At 40.7% G+C, this 27,074-nt stretch overlaps 1 protein-coding gene across 1 annotated transcript in view; it reads left to right on the top strand.

The window, feature by feature from the left end:
- The window catches only part of trabd2b (TraB domain containing 2B), a 63,182-nt gene extending 40,225 nt beyond the window's left edge, over positions 1-22,957 (top strand). The window contains exons 4-8 of the mRNA XM_028404777.1: positions 92-238; positions 5,121-5,295; positions 19,593-19,689; positions 21,817-22,083; positions 22,396-22,957. Of these exons, the coding sequence (XP_028260578.1) occupies positions 92-238; positions 5,121-5,295; positions 19,593-19,689; positions 21,817-22,083; positions 22,396-22,630 (921 nt within the window). The 3' untranslated portion in view covers positions 22,631-22,957. The remainder of the gene's footprint in view (positions 1-91; positions 239-5,120; positions 5,296-19,592; positions 19,690-21,816; positions 22,084-22,395) is intronic.
- Positions 22,958-27,074: the final 4,117 nt, after the last annotated feature.

A 27,074-nucleotide genomic window follows, 5' to 3' on the forward strand; every position in this document is an offset into this window, starting at 1 on the left:
GGTAAATTCCTCTCTCAGAGCACAGAGAAGTGAATTTGTGGATGCAGAAAGTAACAGCAGCCTTCCTGTCTCTCTCTCTCTCTCTCTGCAGGTGCTGTTTGCTTTGAACCAAACGCTGCTGCAGCATGAGGGTGTTCGAGCAGGCAGCCTGCAAGGCTCCTACACCACAGAGGACCTCATTACACACTACAACTGCGGTGACCTCAGCTCCATCATCTTCAACCATGACACCTCACAGGTTGGTTAGCAAAGGCAGAGTTAACTTAGCGTCACATGAGCTTTAGAAAAACACAAGAGAAAATAAAATGAACCACCTGCACAGCACAATATAAAAAGCCATTACTACACTTTGCCAAAACACACAAAATGTATGGGTTTATCTCCCATATTTTACCACTTACAGAGCTGTGCACAGTCCAACAGCAATGTGTTGGAAAGGTCTTGCTGTGTTTATGCTCCCAACAACATTTTTTTCCACATTTGTGAAGCCCAAAGATGTCACATATTAAATTACTGTCAGGCTTGTGATCCCACTCATATCATCCTGATTATGGCTCACAGGGTGTCAGGAACAAAAGAGCAATCATCCTCACATTCATCACCAGGCATCCACAAATTTCTTGCAGGTGCTGGATGAAAATAATCTGCACACACTGATATTTTGTTTCCAGACTTCTGGGAAGGTTTCAATAAGTTTGGAATACAAATGATAAGGTGCAAAGACCACTTGTTATGATGTCAGTTTAAATCACAATTTCAGGAGGGCGACAGCAGTCTGTGTTGATTTATCCTGCACAGCATGACATGTTAGGTTACAGACAACCAGATGCCTCAGCTGGAACATGTAGAACACTGTCCAATTACTAATCAGACTTTTTTCTGGCTATTAACACATATTTGTTTCCTGAGGTAACATCCTGCAGCACCAGATAGTTTGTTTCACAAGACTAGATGTGTCCTGATACTTAAATACAGAATGCATACAAACATACGTACATACTTCTTCACTAAAATAAAATAATGTGTCCGCCTTCCCTCACTCGTCTCCTTAATACTCCGTTCAGGTGTATTCAAAGGAGATGAATCATACGTCAGTCTCTGTACGCTATGTTTATGTTCACTGTTCTCCTGACTGGATGAAAAAAAACTGCTATCGCTGCCAAGTGATGATGAAGGCTTTCAGGTTCTCTTTCAGTCATAAAACCATGTTTACACACATAAACATTGTGTCAGGGAACTCAGAGGACATGCTATGATCAGACTGTAGTCTTTATGAGAATATTATAAGAATTTAAATGTCAGAAATCACCCGGCGCAGAGACTGTGTAAAATAATGTACTTCCTGTTTTTTTTTTACTCTAAGGGGCTGAAAGTGCAAAATGTGTTTTTTCTCTGTAGAGATTAGAATACAGGGATCGATGCCATTTTGTGTGAATTGTGTGCAGACTGATGCAGAGAAACATTCACTCAAAATACCAGCTACTTATATTTTTCAAAAAACATCTGTAACTGTGTTCAAAATTACCAAATCTGTCAGACCCTTGATTTGAGTTGGTAAAGCTCTGGCCCCTATGTCTGTGTCATTATGCTATCATCACCTCAGGCTGTTAGGATGGCACATCGATTCCACAAATCTGCACATTGCCATATTAATCCTTCTCAACTTCAGGTTACTTGATAGTCTGACACTTTAATAGCTCTGGACTCTAAATAAACCATCTCACCTCCTCCAACGTTGTGCTTCCTAACATAGCCTCTGCCCCCTTTAGTGAACACAGTAAGCACCACATGCATCAGGTCTCACTATATCCCTACCCTCAGAAGCAGATTTACTCAAAAGCCCTCCTCATAAGTTCATTATGCTGTGTCAACCTCCATCACTGATCCTTAAGTCCCATTAAACCAAACACACCATGTAACCTCAAGTCATCGCTCCACTGCACAGATTCCACATCATTTGCAGAGGAGACACACAAACTATGCACAGCGTACCGTTGCAAACTCACAATGCTTCTTTTCGCCATCTATCTTCCACTTTATCCATCTTTCTCTCGCTAAGGGGGATGAAGAGTTTGTTAGTCAGTTTCACCTGCAGTTGCTGCGACAGTTATCTACAGCATGAGCACTTTCAAACATACAAGTGTGACCCCACTCCTCATGTCATAATAACACATATTAACATTTCCCACAACACATGCCACAGTTATCAGACACCTGACTCCAGAGCCCGCTTCTATAGCCTGGCGATCTATAGCAGGTTTTAGTATGTGTGTGAAAGTGAACTCACAGGGCTGTAAAAGAGCAGGTGTTTTTTGATAGATCGGACTTAATCCGGACGCCTCCGACACCCCTGATGCTTTCTACCAGCTCAGTCCTCATCATATTAGCGAGGGGCCGATGATGGGCCCCAGACCACAAGCCAAGAGAACAGTGCTGAAGAGGTTAATGTAACATTCAACTGGGCCCATCGGGAAAACCAAGTCCATGTGAGACAGAAGAAAAACAGGAACTGATGGTAAAAAGAGGAAGTGCGGTTATCATAAAGGAGTGATGGTTATTTTAATTAAATTAATATGTTATTATATTTCATATGTGTTTTGGAATGGAACAATGAAATCTGTGCATCTATGAATCTTAGATAAAAATGTTCACTTGCTGTTTAACAGATTTTGTATGTTTTTAGATTTAACTTATAGTTTGGTGGACAAACTATTTAATTGGTGGAGGTGAATACTAATATTGCTTTGGTAAAGAGTCTCAGCCAATTTTAACAGGACTGCTCTGCTTTAAGATGGAGAAACAAACAGAGTCAGTATAAAAAGAGTATGCCTACTGTGTCATAGCATCTATTTAGAGGGTGAACTTGTACCTGATGAATTTAAAGAGAAAGGGGGGGGGGAGAAAGAAAGAAAGAAAGAAAGAAAGAAAGAAAGAAAGAAAGAAAGAAAGAAAGAAAGAAAGAAAGAAAGAAAGAAAGAAAGAAAGAAAGAAAGGACTAATTGAAAAGAACAAAAGGGAAAACAGAAATCAGCAAAAAGGGAAGGAGTAAATTGCTGGCAGGACACAGGACAGATCGACTGAGAAAGTGAGTGCAGAGCAGTGGTGGGGAAGGGAGGAAATATCTCGCTGTCATTTTACATTTCCTCTGCAGGTTGGGATAGAGAGCAGCTAATGGTCTTTCCTGTGATAACTTATCTGCATTTGCCACTACACTCCCACCTTGACCTTACCCTCTTTTTTTCTCCTCATCATGAAACACTCACGCTATCCTCACTCATCAGAACTATGATGAAGTCCCTCTTCACCCTGCTCTCTGTTCAACTTAATCCTTCCACATTCATCCATGTATAGTTAATCTTTCACAGTGCAAAAAGACTATGTATATAGTAGTTTCAATTTGACTGAAGCCTGACATCACCAACATGCTAATAATAATGAGTAAAAATGTATAGTGACAGTTAAAGTACATAGTAGTATGCCTTTATTTTGAAGAGAAATGAATTCTCTTTCTTGGAGATATTGCTCTGTAGGACATGCAAAAATGCTTTGGGAGGGTTTTAGTGGCAGCAGAACAAATATACAACCAGACTTGATCTTGTATAAAATATGGATTTATGGATTTTTCATTGTGAATGTGCATAACACACATCACAAATGAAAGAAATAAATGTCCAGTATAGGTGTGAAAAAGAAACATTCAGCTGTTATGTGAAACAGACTGCCAAGGGAGTGAGAGCAAATGTGTCAGATACAGATTCTGGGTGGATGCTGCAGAGCACCTTGTTCACATGTGTTACGATAAATCCACACACACAAACTAAAGATTGTGCTCCATTTGCAGCTGTTCCGATGTTGTATCAACTTGTCACACTTAAATACCATTCCAGATTAAACACATCTGCATATGTGCACTCAGCACCCGGGGTGTGGAATCACAACGTTTTTTTTCTTCAACCACTCCATCAATTCACTCTTACTGACTGGGGAAGACAGACACAGTGACCAGTGTTGTACAATTAACAATTAATTAATGGCTCACAAGTTATAATTTCTTACAATTTAATAATTTCATACTACCAAAACATGTAGGTTAAGGTCATTACTAAGTTCATTACTAATGACTTCATTCCAAATTAAACTGATCCATCATTTTACATATTTACAGACTACTTCAAAATTCTCTGACCGTTACATACCCTGTCTTTGTCCCCTTAAAGTAGAGTGTACTAAAGACTTACAATTATGTCCTTAATGACAACCCAGGGAGAGCAGAATGATGATTACCATGGAACTCAAATTCCATGGTAATCTGCACAGTGGATCTTCAGATAACATGGAACACAATGACTGAGGTAAAATCCATTACAACACATGGAAAAGAATTTCCACCACAATGAGGCCTAAAGAAAAGACGTCTTCATTAGTGGCAGAAAGCAGCGTGCTATGCATCCTCCGAGGGAACTGACCAAATGCTTTTCATATTTCATTGCCAATTTATCAAACAAAGAAAGCCAGAAACAAAAAAAATCAAACACACGTCCAGTGATAAAGAAGTGCCAAAGGCAGGTTTACAGCTGTATCTGTTGGACAGCTCGGACCCTAATGCCAAACTTCTGCTACTCCACTGCTGACTTTGCTCATCTTCACAGATGAACAGCCTGCTGAACTAAATGGTGCAGCCAAAAGTGGAACAGAGCCATGGCCTGCCTCCGTCTGTCTGTCTCCTCATAATTCACAAAGCAATTAAACACACTCACACTTAGTAGATATAAGCACATGGTCAAGCACACTCATACAGTGTATAAACACCTAACATATTCATGTAAATACACACTCAACCACACACAAACACACAGTGCTGACATCTTTTTCTTCCCTCTGCTTTATTTATTGATGCATTTCATTTAAAAGCCATCCTGCAGAGCAGAGTGTTAAATTGGTGATTTTCTGTCAAGCTGTCACCTCAGAAACACTGACTGACACTGCCGGGTGTCACTCTCACATGTGCATTCAACCCTCAGCTTTAGTTCAATTTTTATTTTTATTTTTTTTGTGTGTTTAGGTCTGACGTATGATTTAGATGATTCATACCTGTTTCAAAGGCTTTTTCTTTCTTTCAGCTTCCTCACTTCATCAACAGCTCTCTACCGGCACATGACCGTATGACGGCCCAGCAGATCGACAGCTACTTCCGCCAGGAGCTCATCTACAAACGCAACGAGCGTATGGCTCGACGTGTGTCTGCCCTGCTGCAGAGGAATCCCAACCAGACCTTCTTTTTTGCTTTTGGTGCAGGTAAGGAAAACAGGGCGTCAGCTGGCATTTGACCTGCTGTTTACATGATGTCTGAGCATCCAACATGCCAAATTGTTCCAAATTCATTGTTATCAGAGCTGAGATTGTGTTTACATTTAATTGTGCAGAGTAAGAGAGATCAGGTTTACTTGGTTCTGGAACATTGATTGTGTCAGTGCTAATGTATGTTTATGGTGAGCAAATTTGCTCTTTTTTCATCTTTGAAAGTTATACTGGAGAAAAAGCAGGACAATAATCGTGTACAATGGTTCCCAGATATCTGGCATGCTAAAGCTTTGTCTTTGCACACACACACATACACACACATGCACAGAAGTCTCAATTACAGCCAGCTCCCACCTCAGAAATGAAGAAACCATGAGCTGTTTGTTTCAATTAGCATTCCTGGCTAATGCTGCTAATGTTTCCTGAATGGTGCAGTGTGTCCTGAGGGAAGTGTGTGTGAGTGTGTATCAACATATGCGCACATGTAATCGTGTTTGCCCACAAAAACAGGTGGTGGGTGGGTGTCTGTTTACTGTACGGCTGTGTGTCTGTGTTTGTGCATCTGAAAAAGGGTGGTACTGCCTCTAGGGTGTGTGTGAGTGCATGCAAGTGTGTGTGCCACAGTGTATGATTAATGCAGAATGCCTGGCTTCTTCCTTTGAGCATTGCTGCTCTCATTGCTCGTTGTGTTGTTTGGACAGGGTCCCTGTTGGAGTTAGCTGGAGTTAGAATACATGCTTGTGTATGATAGAGGAATGAATCTGTTGAAATACACTTAAATATCTGGTGTACAAAAAGAATGGCATTTACATTCACTTTCTAACAAAACAGTATGCTCATCTTATAATAATAAACATTTAACTGTGTATCAGTCATTTTTTTCAGCAAATTTCCAAGCAGAAAGAAGTAAAATGATGGCATGCAGAACACAACATTAGTCACCCCTCACTGCCTCAATTCAAACAAGATTTGGCCTTAAATTCACTTAGGCGGCATAAGAGAACAGATTTTTCACGTTTGGCTTAATAAGACTGTTAAATTGAGTTGTAATGCAGCATCATGTTTTCCAGGTTGGTCCTTCAGTGAGGCAGCTTTACAGTGTGTCCACCTCTGTGGACGTGAGGTGAACATGTGTGTCGGGTCACCTGCAGGTTGCAGCCTTGTGTGTGACAAACTTGACAGCTAGTGTGAAGTGATAGAAACCATTGGTCCGCCTGCTGTGTGCACACACACACACACACATGTGTGTGTGTATATATACTTAAGAGTCATTCTTGCATATGTATACTGTACTGGTCCACATATATGTGAATGCAAAAACAAGCACATTTACCCACATCTAAACTCACAAGTAAAGATTTTAGGGGGAATGTACAGCAAAGCACTGAGGGTCAGGTCTATGTACGTAAAAAGAGAAGGGAAAATTCGTGCTGCATGTCCGTTGAATTTTGTCTTCACAATCTGCATGTAATTAGTGTCTGATTTACTACAGCAGCAGCTGATTATGCGCTGGTTAGTGGGATTGGGATTGCAAAAACTAAAAACGTTACAATAGAAATACAGAGTAACTACAATATGTTAAAGATTTTTAGAACTGTTGCCTGCAGTTAATCTTTTACAGAATATCTCTGATCAAATAACAATAACAGCAGGAGCAATTTTGTACACTAAAGGTAATAAAAGCTATGTATGTATGGAAAACAGTATTGGAATACAGCTTCACCTCTCTGCTAACCAGGTTTACATCTGTTTCTGTCCAGATTGATTGAACATGTGATGAACACTTTCAAGCAGGGTTGTGTCATCATTTTTATTTTTATATAATCCAATTAACGTATCTTTAATATCACAATCCAAATCATAAAAAGAAAGCACTGAGAGTAATTTTGATGAGCAGGCGGATGTAGCACGCACAAATGGAAACAATATAACGCCTCCGGTTGTGGGTGCCGCTGGCATGGACTCATAAGAACTAAGACGAAAAGCTTAATAAATCAGCCTCAATAAAATCTCTCTTGTGCACTAATCACCAAGCTTTCTCATGTCTTGTTTCTGTGCTCAGGACCTTGACTCATGTCTTTACGGTCCTGTAACTGTCCCTGTTGGTCCCAGTTTCCCACTGGCTGTAACCAGCCATGAAATTTTATCATTCAGTGATGCCAGAATGTATTAAGTGATGGCCTGGACTCCCAGAAATCTGCCTGTGCTCATGTTTTTCTTCAGGAATTTCAGACCTTCCTCTTGCAAGGGGGGGCGGGCTTCTCTGTGAGGGAAGTTCTGCTTTAATCTATAACTGAACCACAGAGTATTCAGTATTTAGAGTAATGAAGGAAAATAAAGAGGGTAGGTGGTGTGAGGGTTAAGATTATCCAGACATTTCTTTAACTAAATACAGCCCAGGGAGATGAATTACAGTCATTTGAAAGCCAAATGTGGGCGTACAATAATGTGATCACATAAAATCCAATCTTTATGGTCAGATCTCAAAAATCACATTAACATGACGTGAGTGTGTAACAGCAGGCAGTGGGCTTCATAGCTTGTGCTTGTGGATTATGAAATGGAATAATCATAATGTGGGACTAGAGATGTTTTGGATCCCGGCGCTGTATCTGACAGACCCATGATGTGTTTGTTACTAAAACCATTCTGTTTGTGTCTATTTGTGTCAAGTGGCTGTTTTGGTATTTATCACTGCATTTCTGTTTTTTAGCAGCTAAATATTAATACTCCCTCTTGCAACTTTGGATGAACTATGTCCAGAGAGCTGAGAGAAAACAGGACTGTCGGGACAGAACCGGGTCAGCTTTCAGGTCAAGGCCTTCTACAGTTACCGATGTCATAGTCGATCCAGGTTTTTTTTCACGGGGTAATTAAACTATACGACGTGCGTATAAAGTGGTTCAGGCAGGAAATCCATCTCTGCTCAGCTCAGCACCTTATTTCCCAGACCACCCCCCCTTTCATTCACTGTAAACCTACACTTTCCTGTAACATATGTACTTAATGTAGGGTTTTGCACTTGCAAGAGCATTTTCATCCATCCTGCACACACATCTGCAAGCACATGTTGTAACAGACATTCTTTATTTTCTTCACTCCTACCAACAGGTTATTAATACAAATTTCAGAAGGAAAAGAGCTCCAGCAAGCATAATTGAATTATCGAAGGCAGTATAAAAGAGTCTTACTGTCTCACTGGAGCTGACTGTAGGGCCAAGATTTCAAGATATTGATGGTCATCAGTGCAAAGTCACACATATTATGATCAGTAATTCACACTTTAGTTGGGTAACTGCATTTTTGTATATTGATGAATTTATTGTAGGGCTACCGGACTGGATAGCCTGGATAACCTATTATAGCAGTATATTTTATTGGCAGCCAATCTAGAATCTAGAATACATAAATAGGAGGAAAATGTATTTGATTGTTTGGCAGAACTGTCCCTTTAAGGCTGAAAATGAGAAGAAAGGTCATTTATTTTTGGCCGAAGAAAGACTCACTGAACTGATCTTTATCAAGCAATTCTACTAAGCTTTTCCATCATGTTCCCCCGTCTTACTCCCCCCTGTGTCCTCATAGTCTCTCATCCTGTTCCTGTACACAACTGTGGTCACTGCTGTTCACTATTACTATCAGTATTATGTAATGGGGACCAATCATAGGCACCCACTGTAACATGACGTAGCGTTCTTCTTGAGGCCAAGTGAATGCATCACAGTTTCCCCCTTGGACAAAATGACACAGCAACACCAGATGATAGCAGTAAAGGAAAAGCATGTACGCCAACATGTCACACACACACACTGGACACTTGTTCTGTTGCTATTGTAAACAGACACAAACCTCAATGAGCTTTTTTACATCACTCACTCATCAAAATGCATCCCATGTCGCCCTCTTTTTCAGTCACACGCAAACAAAAAAACATACCCACGAGTACAGGAAAAGTTATCATTTGTGCTGAGGAGTGCTGTGAGGGTAGGCAGTGTGTTGTTGGAGCTCTGTGGTGTGCTTCAGCAGGTTTTCATTTGCCAGTTCCCTGGCTGCCGCTGCCCGTTCTTATTGAAAACATCCCCTGGAATTTCCTGACGCTGCCACGGCCTAGACACTACTTCACACACATACACACTTACACGTGTCTCTGTGTATGTCTGCGACACAAAGTCATACGATCTGCAGATATTTATCGGCAAAAAGAGTAGTTACTGTCAAAAATACACATGTCGTTCTGTTTGTTTTGAAGTCTGAGCCACTTTGGTTCTGTTTGCAGAAAGTTGATTTTTGTGCATATGCTCTGCTGTGCAGGCCTATAATAGCCCATTGTGCAGGCAGAGTGGACCCATGTGTTTTGCAGTCACTTGTGGTGTTGTGGTGTTGAAGTGATGACTGAGGGAGAGAGCCTGCGTGGCGTGCATGTCACTTTGTCTCTGTGCTCTTCCCTTCTCAGCACATATCTGTTTTTTTTCAGCCTTTTTCCTCATCTGTCTATTAGTGTGTATAGTGTATAGTGTCTGTAACCTATAGTCATTCAATCTGTCTCTTTGTGTCTTGTCTGCCAGTCCCTCTGTCTGAAACTCCTCCGCTTTCATCTGGCACCACCTCTTGCTGCCGTCTATCTATGTTCCCTCACATAGTGCAAGAACATTTAATGACTTGATGGAGATGCCATGTATTTGCAGCTAGCGTATGTGTGTGTGTTGTGCTGATCGGATGAAAATAGGAGAAGGGAAAAAAAGATATTATTAGTGTCTTCCTTGTGACAGTCTAGGCTGAGCACACATTTAAATGTATTTTTAAAAACAGTGCAGTTTTCCCCAGAAGTTGTTTTGTAACATGTCCTAAGTGTCCACTACATGTTCCTCAAGGCTGGAACAACCTCCACCCCTTCCTGCTATAAAGGCTACTAGCAAAAGACCAAATGAAATGTAGGCATGTTGTGTAATCCTTTTACTCATTTCCTTTATGTTCTATGTGCATACGTCACATTTTCTCTAATATAACCCAACACTGTGTCCTCAGACTACCTTAATGTTTCTAAACATCTGCTGAAATCAAATTAGAAACAAATTAAAAATTCTGCCCCATATGACTTAAACAGTTAATAAATGCCTTTCATTTCTGTAGGGGCAGGATTGGCTCTGTTGTGGTACCCATGTAAGGTTATATCGTCTTGTAAATTTTCAGGAATGTAACTTTGTGAGTTTGCGTGAAAAACATCTTATGGTAACTCTTAGCTGCACTGGTTGGATTCCTTGCTATAATTAAATCAGTACAGCTCATTAGCTTGTTCAAAGATTACACAGTTCATTAGCAACTGAAAGAACATCTCACTGCCTATTGAGAGCCAGTAAGTTTAATGCTACATTTCATAAACACACGGATGCTTCGGTCTTAAATGCTTTGATCTTTTGAGCATTTCATCTCGTCTAGATGCACACAGCAGAAACTCTGTGGGCCACTTCTTCCCATGGTGCTGCATGTTTTCCCGTTTAGTAGTTAACTACATTCACCTGCTGCCCATCCCAGGTGTAAGTCAGATCATGATTAAAAGGTAAGAATGAAAACCAGCCGGCCTTCGGGTTCACAGCAACAGCTGATCTGAAACATGGTCCTTACAGACAATAACACACTCACATATGCAGTTACATACCTGCACACTTACTTTTATGTTTCAGTCAATTCCTGCTGGGCAGCATGTCTGTGTAATGTACACTAGCAGCACTCACACAAACACCAACTCACACTCATTTAAAATACATAAACAACATGACACGCACATAAGCATTTGTAATAAAAGGAAATCTGGGATTATTTTCTGCCTGCCTAAGACTAAGTGAAACAGCAATTTTAACTGATGACTGGATGAGAGGAAATGAGTCTATGGTGAGATGAAAGAGATACAGACCACCATGAGAAAGGGCTCCGAGGGTGCCACGGCTTCTTCTATGGAGAAATATTAAAAACCAGCTGCCTGGAAACAAAACAAGTAAATAGGGGCAATTTTCACCTAATGTTTTTAGCTTTACTCTGGCTTTGTGTTTGCCACTACTTCCTCCCTACGCTCCTGTTCCCCTTCTACTGCCCACCAGGAGAGCTTTAAAAACTGCAGCAGCAAGCTCACACAGTCTAAATATTTAAACGTGGGGAATCACTTTAAAGCTTCTAACAGTGAACCACTGAGCCCTCCCTCCAGCCTTTCTAACATGGCCCAGTGTCAGGCCCACCGCATGCAGCGGTCGGCCCCTGGATCCGATCCCCTAGGCTCTCTCTTGATCTCTGTATCTGACCAGAACGTCAACCAGAACCTGGGCATGAACAGCCCTGTCAACAGCTGTCAGTCATCACACCTCAGTGTGGTGTAGGGAGACATAAAGAGGTCTTACTGCATGCATAGGAAGTGAAGTCATTATACAAAATGAAGAATGGGTGAGAGACTCCACGCTGCCATTATGTCTCAGTCTAGAAACTCAGAGCTGGGTCAAACAGTGGAATTTACCATTTCAGATTTACACGTCAAGGGGAAGCAGCACTCTGTTTTTAAGGCAATGGTTCAACTATTCTCAAAGCGCCGCAGGTAGTTGTTTCTCCAGCTCTGCTCTGTTAATCCAAAGGCTGCTGTGTGATTTATAGAGGGATCCCTGTGCTGTTAAACTGTAAATGGAAGTGCACAGCAAGGCGCAGGGATGCTAGGCTTATTAAAATCTTTGTTGCATTACTCATGTGTTGTTTAAGGAAAGTGTGGTAGTCTTATGCAGGATAGGTCAGGAAGAGACGTTCCCTTTTAACACAAACAGGTGCAAAATATTCATGAGCATGCAAAAACAGACAGTAATGACAATCATATTAATTAATACGTGATGTAGTTTGTTTTTGCAAGTAGCAGATTTCAAGCCAAATGACTCTTCGCTAAACTCCATCCCAACTTAGCAACAGTTGCTACACTACTAAAAGTTTTAAACTGCTGTAATCTAATGTTGACACTGTATCCAAACGCACAGATTAGCTTTAAAAACAAGCCTGCTGGAGGATTTTATGTGAATGATGATACTATAGTGCAAAAGCATGCCTGAACAGGTTAAAAAAGTTGTGTCTCACTTTGGATACACTATGTGGCAGTGAAATGTGTGAAGATTCCCAAAAGTGCACTGCATGTTGCCAGAAATGTCAGTGAACACATCTACGGACTGATCATGATTTGAGACATGGCACAAAACACCAGAGTAGGTAAAATATTCATGACTCCAGCAGCCCTAGGAGACCTATAGAATATGTGCAAAAGGGCAATGAAGCAGTTATGTTGATTCATGGTGGTCCAGCACCTTACATGTTTTTCCCTTAATCTGTCACCCATTTAACACCTACGTACACACACATTCATGAACATGTGGAGATGAGATGGAATTTTCCCTCCATCATCTCTGTCTGCACTTACACTCCAAACAAGACTAAAGACAAAAACGCCCATGTCAGTCAACTATAAAATAATGATTTTCTGTTCGGGCTTTGTCTCCTGTATTCTCTCTCTTCCCTCATCTTTCTTTCATCTGTTGTTTGAATGTCTCAGAGGCAACAGCTTGTGTTTGTTTGGACCATCATGTAGCAACGCTACCCAGAACACATTCTGGTTGGGATGCACGTCAGCGTCTATTCTCTCTGATCCAGTTCTCCATCTATCCTCTACCCGTTCCTCCTGTTTTGTTCCTCAAACCACTCTCCCGTTGTCTATTTCTGCTCTGCTCTCTCTTGTTTTCTGTCCTTCTTTGTGCGGCTTATGCAATTTTCATATGAGGTGGTCTGCTCGTAAGCCATGAGGGATTTTTTTTATACCACTGGTGCATATCAGTTAAGCAGTGTTTACACAATGTAATTGCAAACACATTTGTTTGTGCAAAAACTGAAAAATAACATAATTCTCTTCCTGTGTGTTTTGTGTTTTCTTCATTCTTGGATCCATCTGAATTGCTCAAACGGCTCACTGTGTTTCCATTCTCTCTTCTCTTCCTGCTCTAATACTATCTGCTCTTTGCACTTTGACCAATGTCCAGAGGCATGTTGGGTTTGAATCGAGGAGCCAGGCATTGAGAGATGCTTGGCGAGGCTTGATCCTGGGATCAAGAAAGGGGGGGAATGGAGCCCATGAGTAAAGATGTGCTGACATGGCTGCAATGGAGCATGGGTGGCAACAAGAGAGACAGACTAAAACATTCACAAACTTGAGAGAATGAGAGCAACCAAAGACAAACAAATAGAGTATAGACCGGCAGCAACACCCAGACGAGCAAAGATTCTTTAAAAGGACATGATTACGTCTGGAAAGCCAGACAGATAAAGAGATAGGCCAAAGCCAAAGGGGAGGCTTCAGTAAGCAAAGACAGGCAGAGGTAGAAGTGGAGTACATTAAGATACTACTGTAAGTGGAAATCAGGATGGAAACCTTATTAAACAGAGTAACTGGATCATTAACTCTCTTCTCAGGAGGAGCCACAGGAGGGAAACACCCTGAAAGTGGAGTCATACACACTGCAAAAAGTTGTGGTTCAAACTGAATCTGCTTTTTAAACAAAGAAAATATCTAAAGCATATCTGCTTTATTAGTGTGATGACAGCAGACTGGCAGGGAAAGGGGGGTTGGTGATATGTGAAAGTGGTTGTAAGTGGTTTGAAGCCACATTACCACAAGTTACGTTGTTTGTGTCTCAGTCTTGGCCAGAGCCACAGATCACTTGGCAGATTAAACACTGTGTTGAAAATGATGATGAAGACAGAAGCTTATATTAATGATAAGCAGGTTTTATGCATTAGTTTCACACAGGAAAAAAATAAAGTTAAAGACTCAAAAAAGTCAGCAGACCTAAAAACCTCGCAAGACGAGTATGCTGTTGGATCACTATTTTGCACAGCATGCGGTTTCTTTAAAATACGTTTTTACACACAACATAAATTTAAAGGAAAATGCAATTTCTGCTGGGATAACTTCCTCTTTTACATGCGAAAGAAGATGTGAGGAGGAGGCTGGTTCGCATGCATGTACATACATAGATTTGGGCAGGAAACTCCCTTTGATTAGGGAGAAAGGTTGTGGTTGGTTAAAAGTTAATAAAGTAAACATGTCCTGTCTCATGCTCAAGTCACTTTGGACTTTTTCAATATTTAACCAAGACCACGATCTTAACCGAGAGATCTGAGTGCCTAAACATAACCATAAAAATGTTAATCATGGAAAAAGAGGAACTGCTTGCAGCTGCAAGTAATCAAACAGTGTGCAGATGGTGGCGAGGCAGCTATAAGAAGACATAGGAAAACAAAAGAATCAAATTGGGGTTCTCTTTCCTAAGTTTCTGCTAAAGTTTTTTGTGAATGTGAAGGAAGTTTTTGAAAAAAAATGTATTTAATTCACTGTATCAGCGAAGGAAGTATTAGATATATTTTAATTAGCAGCAAAATTTTGTTGCTTTGACTAATGTTACATGTGTATGACATGAGACTGTTTATAGTAAAGCATTATTGCAGCGTGTTGCTGTTGTAGCTTCGCAGGTGGAGCTGGCTTGAACTACTTTATATACTAAGACAGCAGATAAATGTGAGATGTCATCAGATGATTAATGGGAGAGGAAGGAAGAAAAAAAGTTCTGATACACAAATCTGTTTTCAGTTTCTAATGAGCTGTTGGATCATTTAAACATTTATTAAAATAGAACATATTGAAATGTTTAGAGGGAAAATTTACCATTTGGTTGAGCTGTTAACACATATGCATCTAAAATGTGAGTTCAATTACACACTGCTGTTTGTAAGATGTAGAAGGACAAAAGTCTGACAAGCAGTTGTTTAATAGTATTTTAAAAGTTATATTATTATAAATCAAAATATCCACTGTGTGAAATAGTTATTTCTTTTAATATGAGGTAGCATCAAATGCCCCATAAACTGAGGCCACAGTCCTGCCTGCAACATTTTTTACAGTGTACTACCTGGGCAGTCAGCCTACAAGCGCTGCATGCAGCAGGGGAGCGATTAGGAGTCAGCTGACCTCTCATTACGTCTTGGCTAATGGAGCCATTTGTTGGGGCTGCTCCTTTCTTCAGAAGCACCACACTGTTTACCGTCTGGATACTCCACAAACAAACACATCAGTTCAGCCTCCTACACACACATTTCATCTGTATGGAAAGAGCTATTATCTCTGTACCCGGTCATTCACCCACACACATGGATGAACCACAAATCAACTCAGAAACAAACAATACATATGCCACTGTTGTCAGATGAAAAGCCTGAGAACAAACTTTTTCCAAAATACCAGATACTGAGGAACTCGGAAAAAACATTTTTGTTTGTTTGACAAATTGTGCCAACTCATGGAGAACCGTGCAATCCCGCAATTTAAGTTCAAACATGAAAGTAACCAACATTTAAGAAGTGGTGGTTTTCACCCTGAGAATGGCAGCTTGTTTGTGTGTCTCTTTTAGCCTGAAGTCCCAGACAAAAGTGTTTGCATTGCTTGCCTGTTTGTTTGTGTATACAGTAGGTTGTTTATGGAGTGTGTGCACGTTTGAGATCCTGGTAACAACAAATGTAGTACACATTGAACGACTCCTCAGAAAATTGAATGTTTGAAGAAGGTCAGATTTACAGCAGGTGTGTCATGTGGATGCCAGCCAGCTGTGAAGGAAAACTACAATCTTATCATACAAACAAACAAACACACACTCACATGTGGTACACACACTGCTCTGTCTGTGTGCATTATGAATGATGGCAGAGCAGAGGAAATGAAGCCAACACATGAAACAGTCAGCTTGACCTCACACCAGGCGAACACACAGGACGCGCTCTTCTCTGGAGAAATTAATGAAATAGCTGCTTGACACAGATATGAGGGAGGTTGAATCTGTCAGCGCACTGTCACTGAATGAGCTGACATCTGGTTAGGAGAAAGGGATGAAAGACAGAAGAATGTCAGAGAAGAGGAGAGGCAAGAAAAGTTACTCGCAATAGTAAGCAGTCTTTTGTGTGGTTGGATTTATAATATAAATATAGCCGTAGTATTGATAATCCACCCAATGGCTGTTGAGATATTTTAACCAAGTGTTACAGCAGAAAAATGTAAAAAAAAAAAAAAAAAAAAGCTTTTTTGCCTTTTCTCCTTTCTTTTGGTTCGTTGAGGGGATGGCATAGTGTACAGTGAGACACAGAACTGTCTGGAAATTCGAGTTTGATTCACTTGATCCTAGAACTTTTATGGAGATGTTAAATGGTATCATCTATGGGTGTATGTGTAGGACGTTAGAGCGGCTTGTTTTTACCACAGCTGTGTTGTTTTTACTTGTTTTGTTGTCGTGATGAAGGATCACCTGACTCCTTAACCCTCTCATTTAATGCCATAAAATAACAAGCAAAATGTAAATAGTAAAAGCAGTAGTTGTGTTGTATATATATTAGGGGTGGGACGGTTCAGGAAAAAAATCCGAACCGTTCGGTACACGTGTTTCGGTTCGGGGCGCGTGTTTTGTTCGGTTCTGGACATGCGCATCAAGTAATGCAGGGAGGCGTTTTTACCACAGCATATAGACGAGTGTTGCCAACTTGGCGTCTCTCTCGCTACATTTCGCAGCTTTCCAAACTTTAATGAAAAGCAACTAGTGACTCTCTCTGGTGACATTTGGAGACTGATGTGAAATCATTCTGCAGTCAGGCTACTGTCCTCGACAAGCAGCGGCTGTGAGCTCCTCCCCCGCATCAACACACTCACAGCCAGTCAGTCTCTCTGTAGCTTCACGCAGCAGGTTCAGCTGCAGCAGAGCAGAGAGACCCACAGCACTCTGCGTCCAATCGTGCTCAAAGCTGCCGCTGGTCCCGTCATGGTTTACAGAGCGGAATGTAAATAGCATATTTCAATGTAAAAAATAAAACAAAAACACAGGCATCAGTACTGTTAGCTTAGCCTAGCGTAGTCATAAAGTTCAGGTTATCCAACTAGCATACCGTTTGTGTGTCTGTGTTTGTCTGTGTCTCTGTGTGTGTACGCATATCGTGCCTCTTTGCGCAGACAGCAGTGGTAAATTGTAAACGCCCAACAACGCAGAGAAAAAGAAAGATAAATAACATGAGCTGTTTAGTTTGTTTAATAAAAGAACAAGGTGTAGACCTGCTCTATAGGAAAGGTTTTCTTAAATGGCTTCTGTTGTGATCTGGTGCTATGTAGAAATTAAAAAGAAGTGAAATTGACTTGACATAATAATATAATGATGGGGAAACACTGAACTGATTCTTAAATATGTTGAATGTTGGATAAATAGACTGTGTATTTTATGCTCATCTGGTATTTCCAGAGTGTTCAAAGTAGAAAAAAACAAACCGAACTGAAAATCGTGACCGCAGAACCGTGATACGAACCGAACCATGGATTTGGTGAACCGTTCCACCCCTTAACATAAGTCCAAACCCAAATGTTGGACTGACTGAAAGACTAACAATCCAAAAGACTACAGCCCTATATATTCAAGTTATGATTGAATTACTTGTACACTTTTCAAATGTTGAGCATTTTTCAGAACAACATGACAAAATGTCTTCACTAATTACCTTATGAGAATATTTAGTCTGTATGAGTATAACTAGAATAAGAGCGTGAACACACACACACACACAAATATACACGCCCACCTTCACCCAGACAAAAACTCACACTCAGCCCTCTGTGTAATCCTATCTGATCTCGCCGACACTGTTGTTAGAAGCCTCCTCTCACTCCGCAGCCTATCCCAGTGCTGCCTTTGAACTTAGCTGCCAAGAAAGTGTAACACCACGTGCCTCTTTCTTTGACTTTCAGGAATGATCAGGAACATTGTAATGATAAAATTGGCAGGGGGTGAGGGGCTGAGTGGGAGCAGAGGGCTCTGATAAAAAGCAAGTAAGAGTCCTGAATTTTGTCAACGTGTTGTTAATAAGCCACAGGGAGAGAATCGAGGTGTATGAATGTGTGAATTCCTGCATGTGTGCAGGAATTTTGATATGTATGAGCACAAATATGAATTCCTCTGTTTGGGCCTGTGTGTTAGTGAGGGTGATGTCAGGCTACGTTACAGTTTATAGCTGGGATGAGTGACGTGCAGGATTATAATCTAATAGGAGAAATATATATAAAAAAAGCTTTCATCAGTGAGAGGCCGGGGCCTGCATGTTTGATGTTAGACTGAGGGAATCATATACAAGGTGTAGGAAAGTGAGAGAGGGATGGAAAGTAGGCATGAGGTTGAGTGCCGACATTATAAAGTCATTACAGAGCAACAAGTGAGCCCAGTAGATAAAGAGCAACAGCTGCTGTTATCTCACACATCCTCTACTGTCTGCACTGAAACTGCTCATCGAACTTTTAACAAATACATAGTTCAGCTATAGTTCACCGCAGCAGTTCATAACATTTACAAATTAACAAAAAATATCAACAGAATATAGGCAATGAACTATAATGGTATACCAGAGTGCACAGTGCTGCAGAGATACAGATTAAAGTTAGCACACTAACCAGCACCACTGGCTGACAAGGGTATCCAGCCAGACCTCTAGAGCCTCCAACATGCAGTCCTGTCCAGGCAGACAGGCACTCTAATGCACATTTTACTTTACTTCAGCTTTAACTGTAATTTAGCTTTGAAGTAATCCAACATCCAACTGACGATCTGCTCGATAAGCTACATGATCTGTAACAAGGCCATAGCCAGTGGGTTGTAAAAACCAACTGGATTACATCCAATCCAAACAGAGTATGTGGCAGGAGTTTTGAGACTGCTCCATCTTTGTTCTCACACAGACCTGGCTCAATTCAGGAAACTCAGTTTGTGCAGACCGTTAGCGACCAGTTGGACAACTGTGATCACTGGATCCCAAGGCTGGCTCTCTTAAGTAGCTGGCTGGCTAGGCCATTGTTCAGTTGGTTGGGTATGATTGCTAACTTATATAACAAATTATTATAGGGTTAGGGTTACAGGGTAACAGACATTAATTATTACTACTCTTACAGCGCAATTAATTTCTTACGATTTAGTTTGATGGTTAATAAACACAAGTGTAGTCAGTGTAGTTGTAAAACTGCAGATTCCTCCCTCAGCTCCCACATGTACTTATACAAGCAGCACAATTTACTGAAAACAGCCTCCTTGCAGAATTTCTGTTTTTGCATTAAGCATATTCCAGCCTATATTTTATAGTCAGCATGAAGACAAACTGCATTTCACTGAGTGTCCTATTGCTTAACATAACTTTTGCTTTTCGTCAACTGTCAGGTCACTTCTTGGGGAACCACAGTGTGCTGGACATCTTGAGGCAGGAGGGCTACGAGATCGTCCACACGCCATCGGATCATCAAGAGGCAGTGACAGAGTAAGCAGAGAAGACTGACACATAATTTAGCTGCTTAATTAGTACAAAGGTTTCTTGGATTATACCTTATCTGACTGATTGACATCATGGAGCCTGGAGTTGACCAAAAACATATCTGTTTCAGAGGGTTTATATGCTATCCTATTAAACTGCATGACTCCCATTTTATGCAGGTAATCAGTCACAAGCTGCACTTTGAAATAAAACCTTGAGAGTCTGCTAACCTGACAAGATAATAAATGGAAAAAGACAAGGAGAGTGTGATTATGTAGCATCACACTGATAATGTTATGGTAATATGGATTGTGAAACACAGCATCTGCGCACTCATCGTTTTTGGCAGGCATGCAGAAACATGTCCACATGTATTTACATCTGTGCCCCCGCACAACTTAGCCAGTCCACATCCGTCTAATTCTCTCTTGAGTTGAGGCATTTACCCTCAGAGATAGAGTAGATTTATTGAAGTGAATTGCAGATTTGGTCCAAATTGGGTTCTGTAACAAATAAACCTCAGCTATGCAGGAATCCTTTGATACCTCATCAACTCCCTCACCTTCCTCCTCCCTCCTCTCTCCACTGTGGCTGCCAAAGGCAATCTGCCAGTGGTTCTGCCTGTTCTAACCACAACACACAAACACATACATACACATAAGCATGTAGGGTGAGTGGAATGACGCACAATGCCAAGGTGCAAGAAACTTGGCATCAGTGTTTCCTCACGGAAACCGTGTACAATCACTGTTAGCATCTGTGTGTGTGCTCGCTGCAATCCTTGGCACAGTGCAGCCCCGCTCTCACACTGGGGCTTGATCCATGGGCCCATTAAATAACAACAACAGCCACTTGAATCTTAGTGAAAATGGAAAAACAAGGCACAACAAGAAGAAACTTTTTATAACAGTAAAAACATCCTGATCCATCCAGCTGGGGCTTTTACAAACTTCTTACTGCAAATTACAGCCGTAAATGTAGCCCTGCTATCTCCCTCCACCCTGTTTGCAGAGCTGTGGGCTTCAGCCAGTGGTTCATGGTTTAAAAAGCTGACAAGTGGACTGACTTAATGTGGTCACAAAACACTATGTGTGTATGCTGCACACACGACCACACACTTGCATGTAAGCAGACACTCCCTGATATAAGGTGATGTGACAGGCGAGGAAAAAAAACACACCACAACATGGCTGCAGGAGAGGTGTTTATGACAGCTGTTAGCCTCAGACCTGGAGTGTTTTGAACCGATTGGCAAAATGTCTTTGAGAGCGATTATATGACTGACAGACTGAGCAGACCAGAGCTGGGTTTTTTGGCTCCACAGTAGCTTGACCGCAAGCCCGGAGCTATCATCACACTGACCAAGCCATCAGGACCTGGATGATGGGGAGAGTTGTAGCTTGTAAAACAGAAGTGCAGAGCATCAAATTTACGATGAAAGGAGACACAAGACTAATTATGAGTACTTGTGACCAAAATCCATTTTACAGTCTGTCGTATTATTATTGTAACTTGTATAATTTAGTCATATCAAAGTTTAAAATCAGCATAGGAAATTCTGCTATTGTATTTTTCTATTTTTTGCGCAGCTTGAGTCAGTTTAAATGATGTGTGGAACATGTTCTTGAAGTTCTACCTTGAAACACAGAGTTACATGTGAGCCAACCTGACATGAAAAGAACAAGAAGGGAGAAAGTATGAGTAATGGGTGGAATAAAGAGAAGCGTGGCAAAGGTTTTCAAGGAAAGGCCAGGGATTCTGGGTGGTCTTTTTTGGACAGATGTCAGTTGCGAAGCACAAAGTATGGCCACAAGTTACAGCTTCCTCTAATGCTGTCTGCTGGGTATTTCAGCCATTCAGGACAGCGTTAATAGCATCCCTTGTGGTGTTCATGTCCTTGATTGAAGTAAGGGGTTGTAAGTGGAAAGTGACTGAGTGGTCAGAAACCACAATAACATTTGCTGGCAGCAAGTTTGAAGTCTCAGGAAAGAGCATAAAAACGCAGGGAAAGCTAATTTTTCATTTAGGGAAAATATTTTAGTGAAACTTACCAACATACCTTTGATTTCTCTTGTAAAAAAAAAAAAGAGTATTAACCCTTTGCACATTCTGTCCTGTCTCTGCCTGCTACAGGAGTAAAACAGAAGAGTCCAGCAAGGAAAGCATGGACACAAGCACAGTATCTCCCACAAGCTGGATGACCAGTCCACAGGTGGAGTTAGAGCTGGAAGAACCAGGCAACATGCCTGGCCTCGGGGAGGAAGAGCTGCCTCACATGTTGCTCCCCGACAGCCTGAGCCAGCTAGAGGAGTTTGGACGGCACAAAAGGCCTCGCAAGGTTCACCGAGGCCACGGGAGGCCCCGTCTCTTCAGTGACCTGTGGGTTCGCATCGGGGATGGGTGAGATATCTATTATGTCCAGCTCACTGTGACTGATTTTTATACATGTGAAGTCACACAACACAGATTTAACCTTTAACAAGACAATACTGGGACATAGTAAAGACATCCGTGTGTACACTTTAACTCAGTAATTGTTTCTAATTTAGGGTACATTAGTACATAGATTACACTATATTAATCACTACATTTATCAGGATGGTGTCACCATTACAAAAATTGCATTTTGTTGGTGGGCTCTTCTGTAAAATTATTTTTTAGTGTTTTTAACTGTCATTCACACACTCAATGGTTGTGTACTTCCTCCTCCAGCACTACACCATCGCCTAATATGAGGATAATCAATGGCTATGTGACAGTGGAGCCTCCACTGACCCATCAAGAGCAACAAAGACGGATAGAGAGCTACGTGACAGAGCGACACCCAAGTTCACCTTCCTCCGCTCCTTTTATCTCCAGCTCAGCCCAGCCGGCTTTAGTTCACAGCACACTCACACTGTCATGTATTTTAGCCTGGCTGTTATCACATGTGCTGTTCACCTCCTGACGACAAGACAGCATTATCTCAAAGCCTGACACTTAAGACACTACTGCGTCCATACCAGAGCAGTGGAATGTACCTGATAAACACAAACAAGGAGTGACCATCAGCACATCCAGACTCAATCCGGATAAGATCTCCTTAGGCGGAACAGTCCCGCTGTCGTGCTCCACACACAAAGAGAGGTCGGCTCCAGCTGATCCAAACACCAAGCTTCGAAAAAACGCACCATGTCTCAAAAAGTGTGGAATAAGCTGTTAACTATGACACAGATGTTAAATAGACTGGGCTGCAGTCCAAACCTCATACTGTATTATGACAGAATAACAAACACATAGGACAATGAAGAACTGTAATTATAAGAGATGGAGACTTCTACCTAATGAAAACTGTAATACTGTATAGGAAAATACGTTTGACCTTAATATTAAGAATAGAACATACTAATGATGGTTGTAATTCTGTGATAAATTACATAGATACATACAGTACTGCATGAGGTGGAGCACCCTGTTGCCACTTTGTAAATTGTGCATTTTGTTCATAAAGAAATATTGTATATTTATTATTTCTGGAAGAAAAGAGTATATTTTCTTGCTTTTTTGAAGATAAATGGACAAATAATAAACTTTGAAAAATGATGAGGTGCATCAAATTCTTTCTTTTCTTATTTGATCTAAACTTCAGGGAGAGATAGAGATGCTGCCTGTTTGGTTTGTATGTACATTTTTGGTTCAACAGATCAAATATATTTTGCTGCTTTATCAAAATGTCAGAAAAAACTGAGCAGTGACATGTATATACACGTATTATATTAACTTCAAATCACAGGTACTTAAGGCATAAGCTTGCAACTTTTTAACAGGCAGTCACAGTCTGCCCTCTGCTGGTTAAAAATAATAAAACCAGAGTAAATTGAACCCACCCTCAGTATGTGGAAGTACATCAGACTGCTCACAGACAGGTTGGACATTGAAGCCAGCATTGTGGGGTCATCTACCTGGGAGCAGGGGAATGCGTGGATTAATACAGCATAATAACTTTGAAATGTTAACAGGTGAAACAGACTCATTGAGAGTTCTATGTAGCAGATTCCTTTACAAAGCCTTTGCTTTGTGAGATTAGAAAAAGCATTGGTGGCAGTCACTGCTAGGTGAGAGACTACAGATAAAAATGACAATGTTTGATTTCCTTACAGCCCGTTAGTTAGAGTTGGACCATAGCCTAACTTCGGTTAACATGATTACAACACAGGGGTAGCATCTGCAACAGTATTTCTCTAAAATGGCCCCTAGTGAGTAACTGTAATTAGAGCAATGTGCAGCACCTGAGAGACCCACTGAACACAACACACTGAAAATATATTATATATATATTACATATATAATATATATACATTCAAAGGAGTGGCTGCGGTATGCTTATTGTTCAATGTTCACCGGAATCTGCTCTGTGTCAGTAATGCTAGATTTATTTCAAAATTCTGGTCATGCCATTCATAAGCCTATAGACAAAAAACAAGCATTCAGAAAGTTAAGGATACAAAGAATAAGACATAATAATAATAATAAGTCATTAGCTACTAATAAAAAGGCCACACACACTTACATTAAGAGTAAACAGATAAAAGTCCATCAAGCTATGTTACTGTGATATGATGAAATTTGAAACTATTCAAACTGTTGTATTAAATTACATCTAATGGTTATTATGGGCAGCAGTGGCGCAGCGGTATAGCAGGGTTGTCCCGTAACCGGAAGGTTGGTGGTTTGATCCCAATTCCTCCCTAGTCACTGGTGTGTGTCCTTGGGCAAGACACTTTACCTGCATAGCCTCCAGTGTACTCACTGGTGTATGGCACTCTTTGCTGGGCTGCCTTGAGCAATTTCCCCATTGTGGGACTAATAAAGGTTTCAATTATTATTAATTATTATTATTATTATTATGTCAGTGGGAGGTGGTGGATCTCTGTTGACTGCTCTCTGATAAAGATTTTTAATAAAAGTTATGTGACACTTTACACTTATCACACTGTCAAAAAAAGAATAGTGAACATATTTGATTATCAATGCTTCTTTCCATTAGGTGTCCCTGTAAGTTACAACTACACAACCATCAGCTCCAATTGAAAGCAGCAGTCACAATTATTAGATATAGATATATAGAGACTAGTCAAGGAAGGTCAAAGATGAATCCTCGCCACACATATATTAACTATTTTCTGACTGTTCATTTGAAAAATACTTGAGTGGGGTTGAGTAGGACAAAACAAAATATTCATCTGCTACAAGGATAATAAATGTCGTATATAAATGGCTGTGTGGTACTAAAAATCCACGGCTCTGAATGGCTGCACTGTATTGCTGTAGTTTACACTACTAGTTTTCTACCACTAAGTGGCACTAGAGTCACATAATAATTTCACCTCCTATAAACTGCAAGAAGAGCTGCAGAAAAAAACCTGCTGAAAGGCCTCATAACCAGCCTGAGAGTGAAGACATACAGGGACAAGTAGCCACTGCTTCTTGGACACTATGTCAGGAATTAGCACATTTATGCATGACATCAGCTGTAAATTTAGACTAAATTGTTGACTTTTTTTTAACCTTGTGAACACTATATTATGATTCAGAGTTGCAAAAAACATACCCAAAACCAAATACAAATATGATAAAATGTATCTTATTTTATGCAGTTTTTTTTAACTACAATATAGGAATACAGATTTATTTATCATATCCTGTCCGGGTTATGACAGCAAATTACTTATGAAATTAAAAATAAATGAGTTTATTTTGTCCCACCTTTACTACTTCCTTAATTAAGAAAAAATAAATTCTGTAAATTTAGTTTACATATTAATAAGCATTTTCAAAATAACAGATGTTGTAAGGTTTGATTGCTTACTGTACACTTAGGGTGTTTGCCTAAGCTATTATCACTACAACATATAAATGTATGCACGTAAAGAAAATAAATATATTACATATAACAGGTTTTTTTTTCTGTTTTGTTTACAAAGTATCAAAACTTAAGTATAGAGTAAAATGAACCAAATACGTAGCTTTATATTTAGAAGATGCTAAATTTAATTTCATTAAAGCTGGTGGCCTATGATGCTACTTAATTTAATATGAATTCAATGCTTCCAATGAATATTAAATCAACAATACAGGCACTGTCAAAAATTACAGAGAACATTTGTTTCAATTTTGATTTTACACTTGAAGTACTAAAAGCTTTTCCCAGTAATCTTTTGAACAGTGAAGCAGAAAAAAGGAGAGGAGCAGGTTTTTTAGAACAAACAGCCTTTTCGCCCCTTAAGCCAAGACAGGACAATATTTGCCTTAGCTAGAATACCATTTTCCCTGGGCTTTGGGGTGTTGTTTGAGGGAGTGGGGGGCCTTGACAGGGTGCTCTGAGGGCTGACCCTCACTCTGCCGGGGACACGCCGGCAGCCGCATATAAATAAAAGATTACAGTGGAAAATCAATTTCTGAGCAAACTCATTAAAAATGCCCCTCACCTTAAATGATTCCCATTTCCTTCCATTCAACCTGTTAACGCCTATAGCTCTCTCTGAGACCGACAACCCTACCCCCACCGCCACCACCCCTCCCACCTCTCTTCCATCCTTCCTTGGCCCTGTTGCTCTCCCCCGGTGGTAATTACTTGCACAAGTCGTTTTTTGCCCTTTGATTCGCACCGTTTCACAAATGAAGGTTAAGTTTGTTTAACCGTGCTGGATTTGCCAGTCATGTTAAAGCATATAATGTGGCAGGTCCCTGGTTTCTCCACACACCTCAGGCACCCTCAGACCCACCTCCCCTCCCTCCCCATCTCCTTCCCTGTTGGCCTGGACCTTGTACGGAGGTGGGAAGAGGGGGGCTCCAAGGTTAAGGCTTAGAGGGCCTGACGAAGCCTGCAGTGGATCAGGCTTCAGACCCATTGACTTGACTCAAAGGGGACCAGGAAGCTGTTAAAAATCACCCCTGGTAAAAAGATTAAGAATCAAACTGTGGTGTTTGTCTAAGCAGACATTAAGGTGTACAGTGTCAACTTACTGAAAATACAGAGAAAAAAAATATAAGGGATGATTTGTTCATCTGTCCAAGGTGTTTGACAGAAGCACTATGTTCTCCTTTTCCGTGTCAATGCACACATGCTGTGCAGTAACTGCTAAGGAAAAATGCACAATTGCATAATGAAGACACAAGTGTTGTAGCCTTATCTTTGATCAATATACCTAATAAAGTGTGAAAGTCAGTGAAGCAAAGGAGAACATCGATCAGCTGCAGCTGTTAAAAGCATTTCAGGTGCTGTGATTGCTGAGTTACAGCATTACACACCGATCACAGCAACTGCAGGAGTTTGTCTTCACACATCCAGTCAACAGATGATAGTTCTTACACTTGATCTGGTCTATTGTAGCAACACATGGTGGTTCTGT

Source organism: Parambassis ranga, chromosome 4 (genome assembly GCF_900634625.1).
Source record: "Parambassis ranga chromosome 4, fParRan2.1, whole genome shotgun sequence".
Classification (NCBI taxonomy): Eukaryota; Metazoa; Chordata; class Actinopteri; family Ambassidae; genus Parambassis; species Parambassis ranga.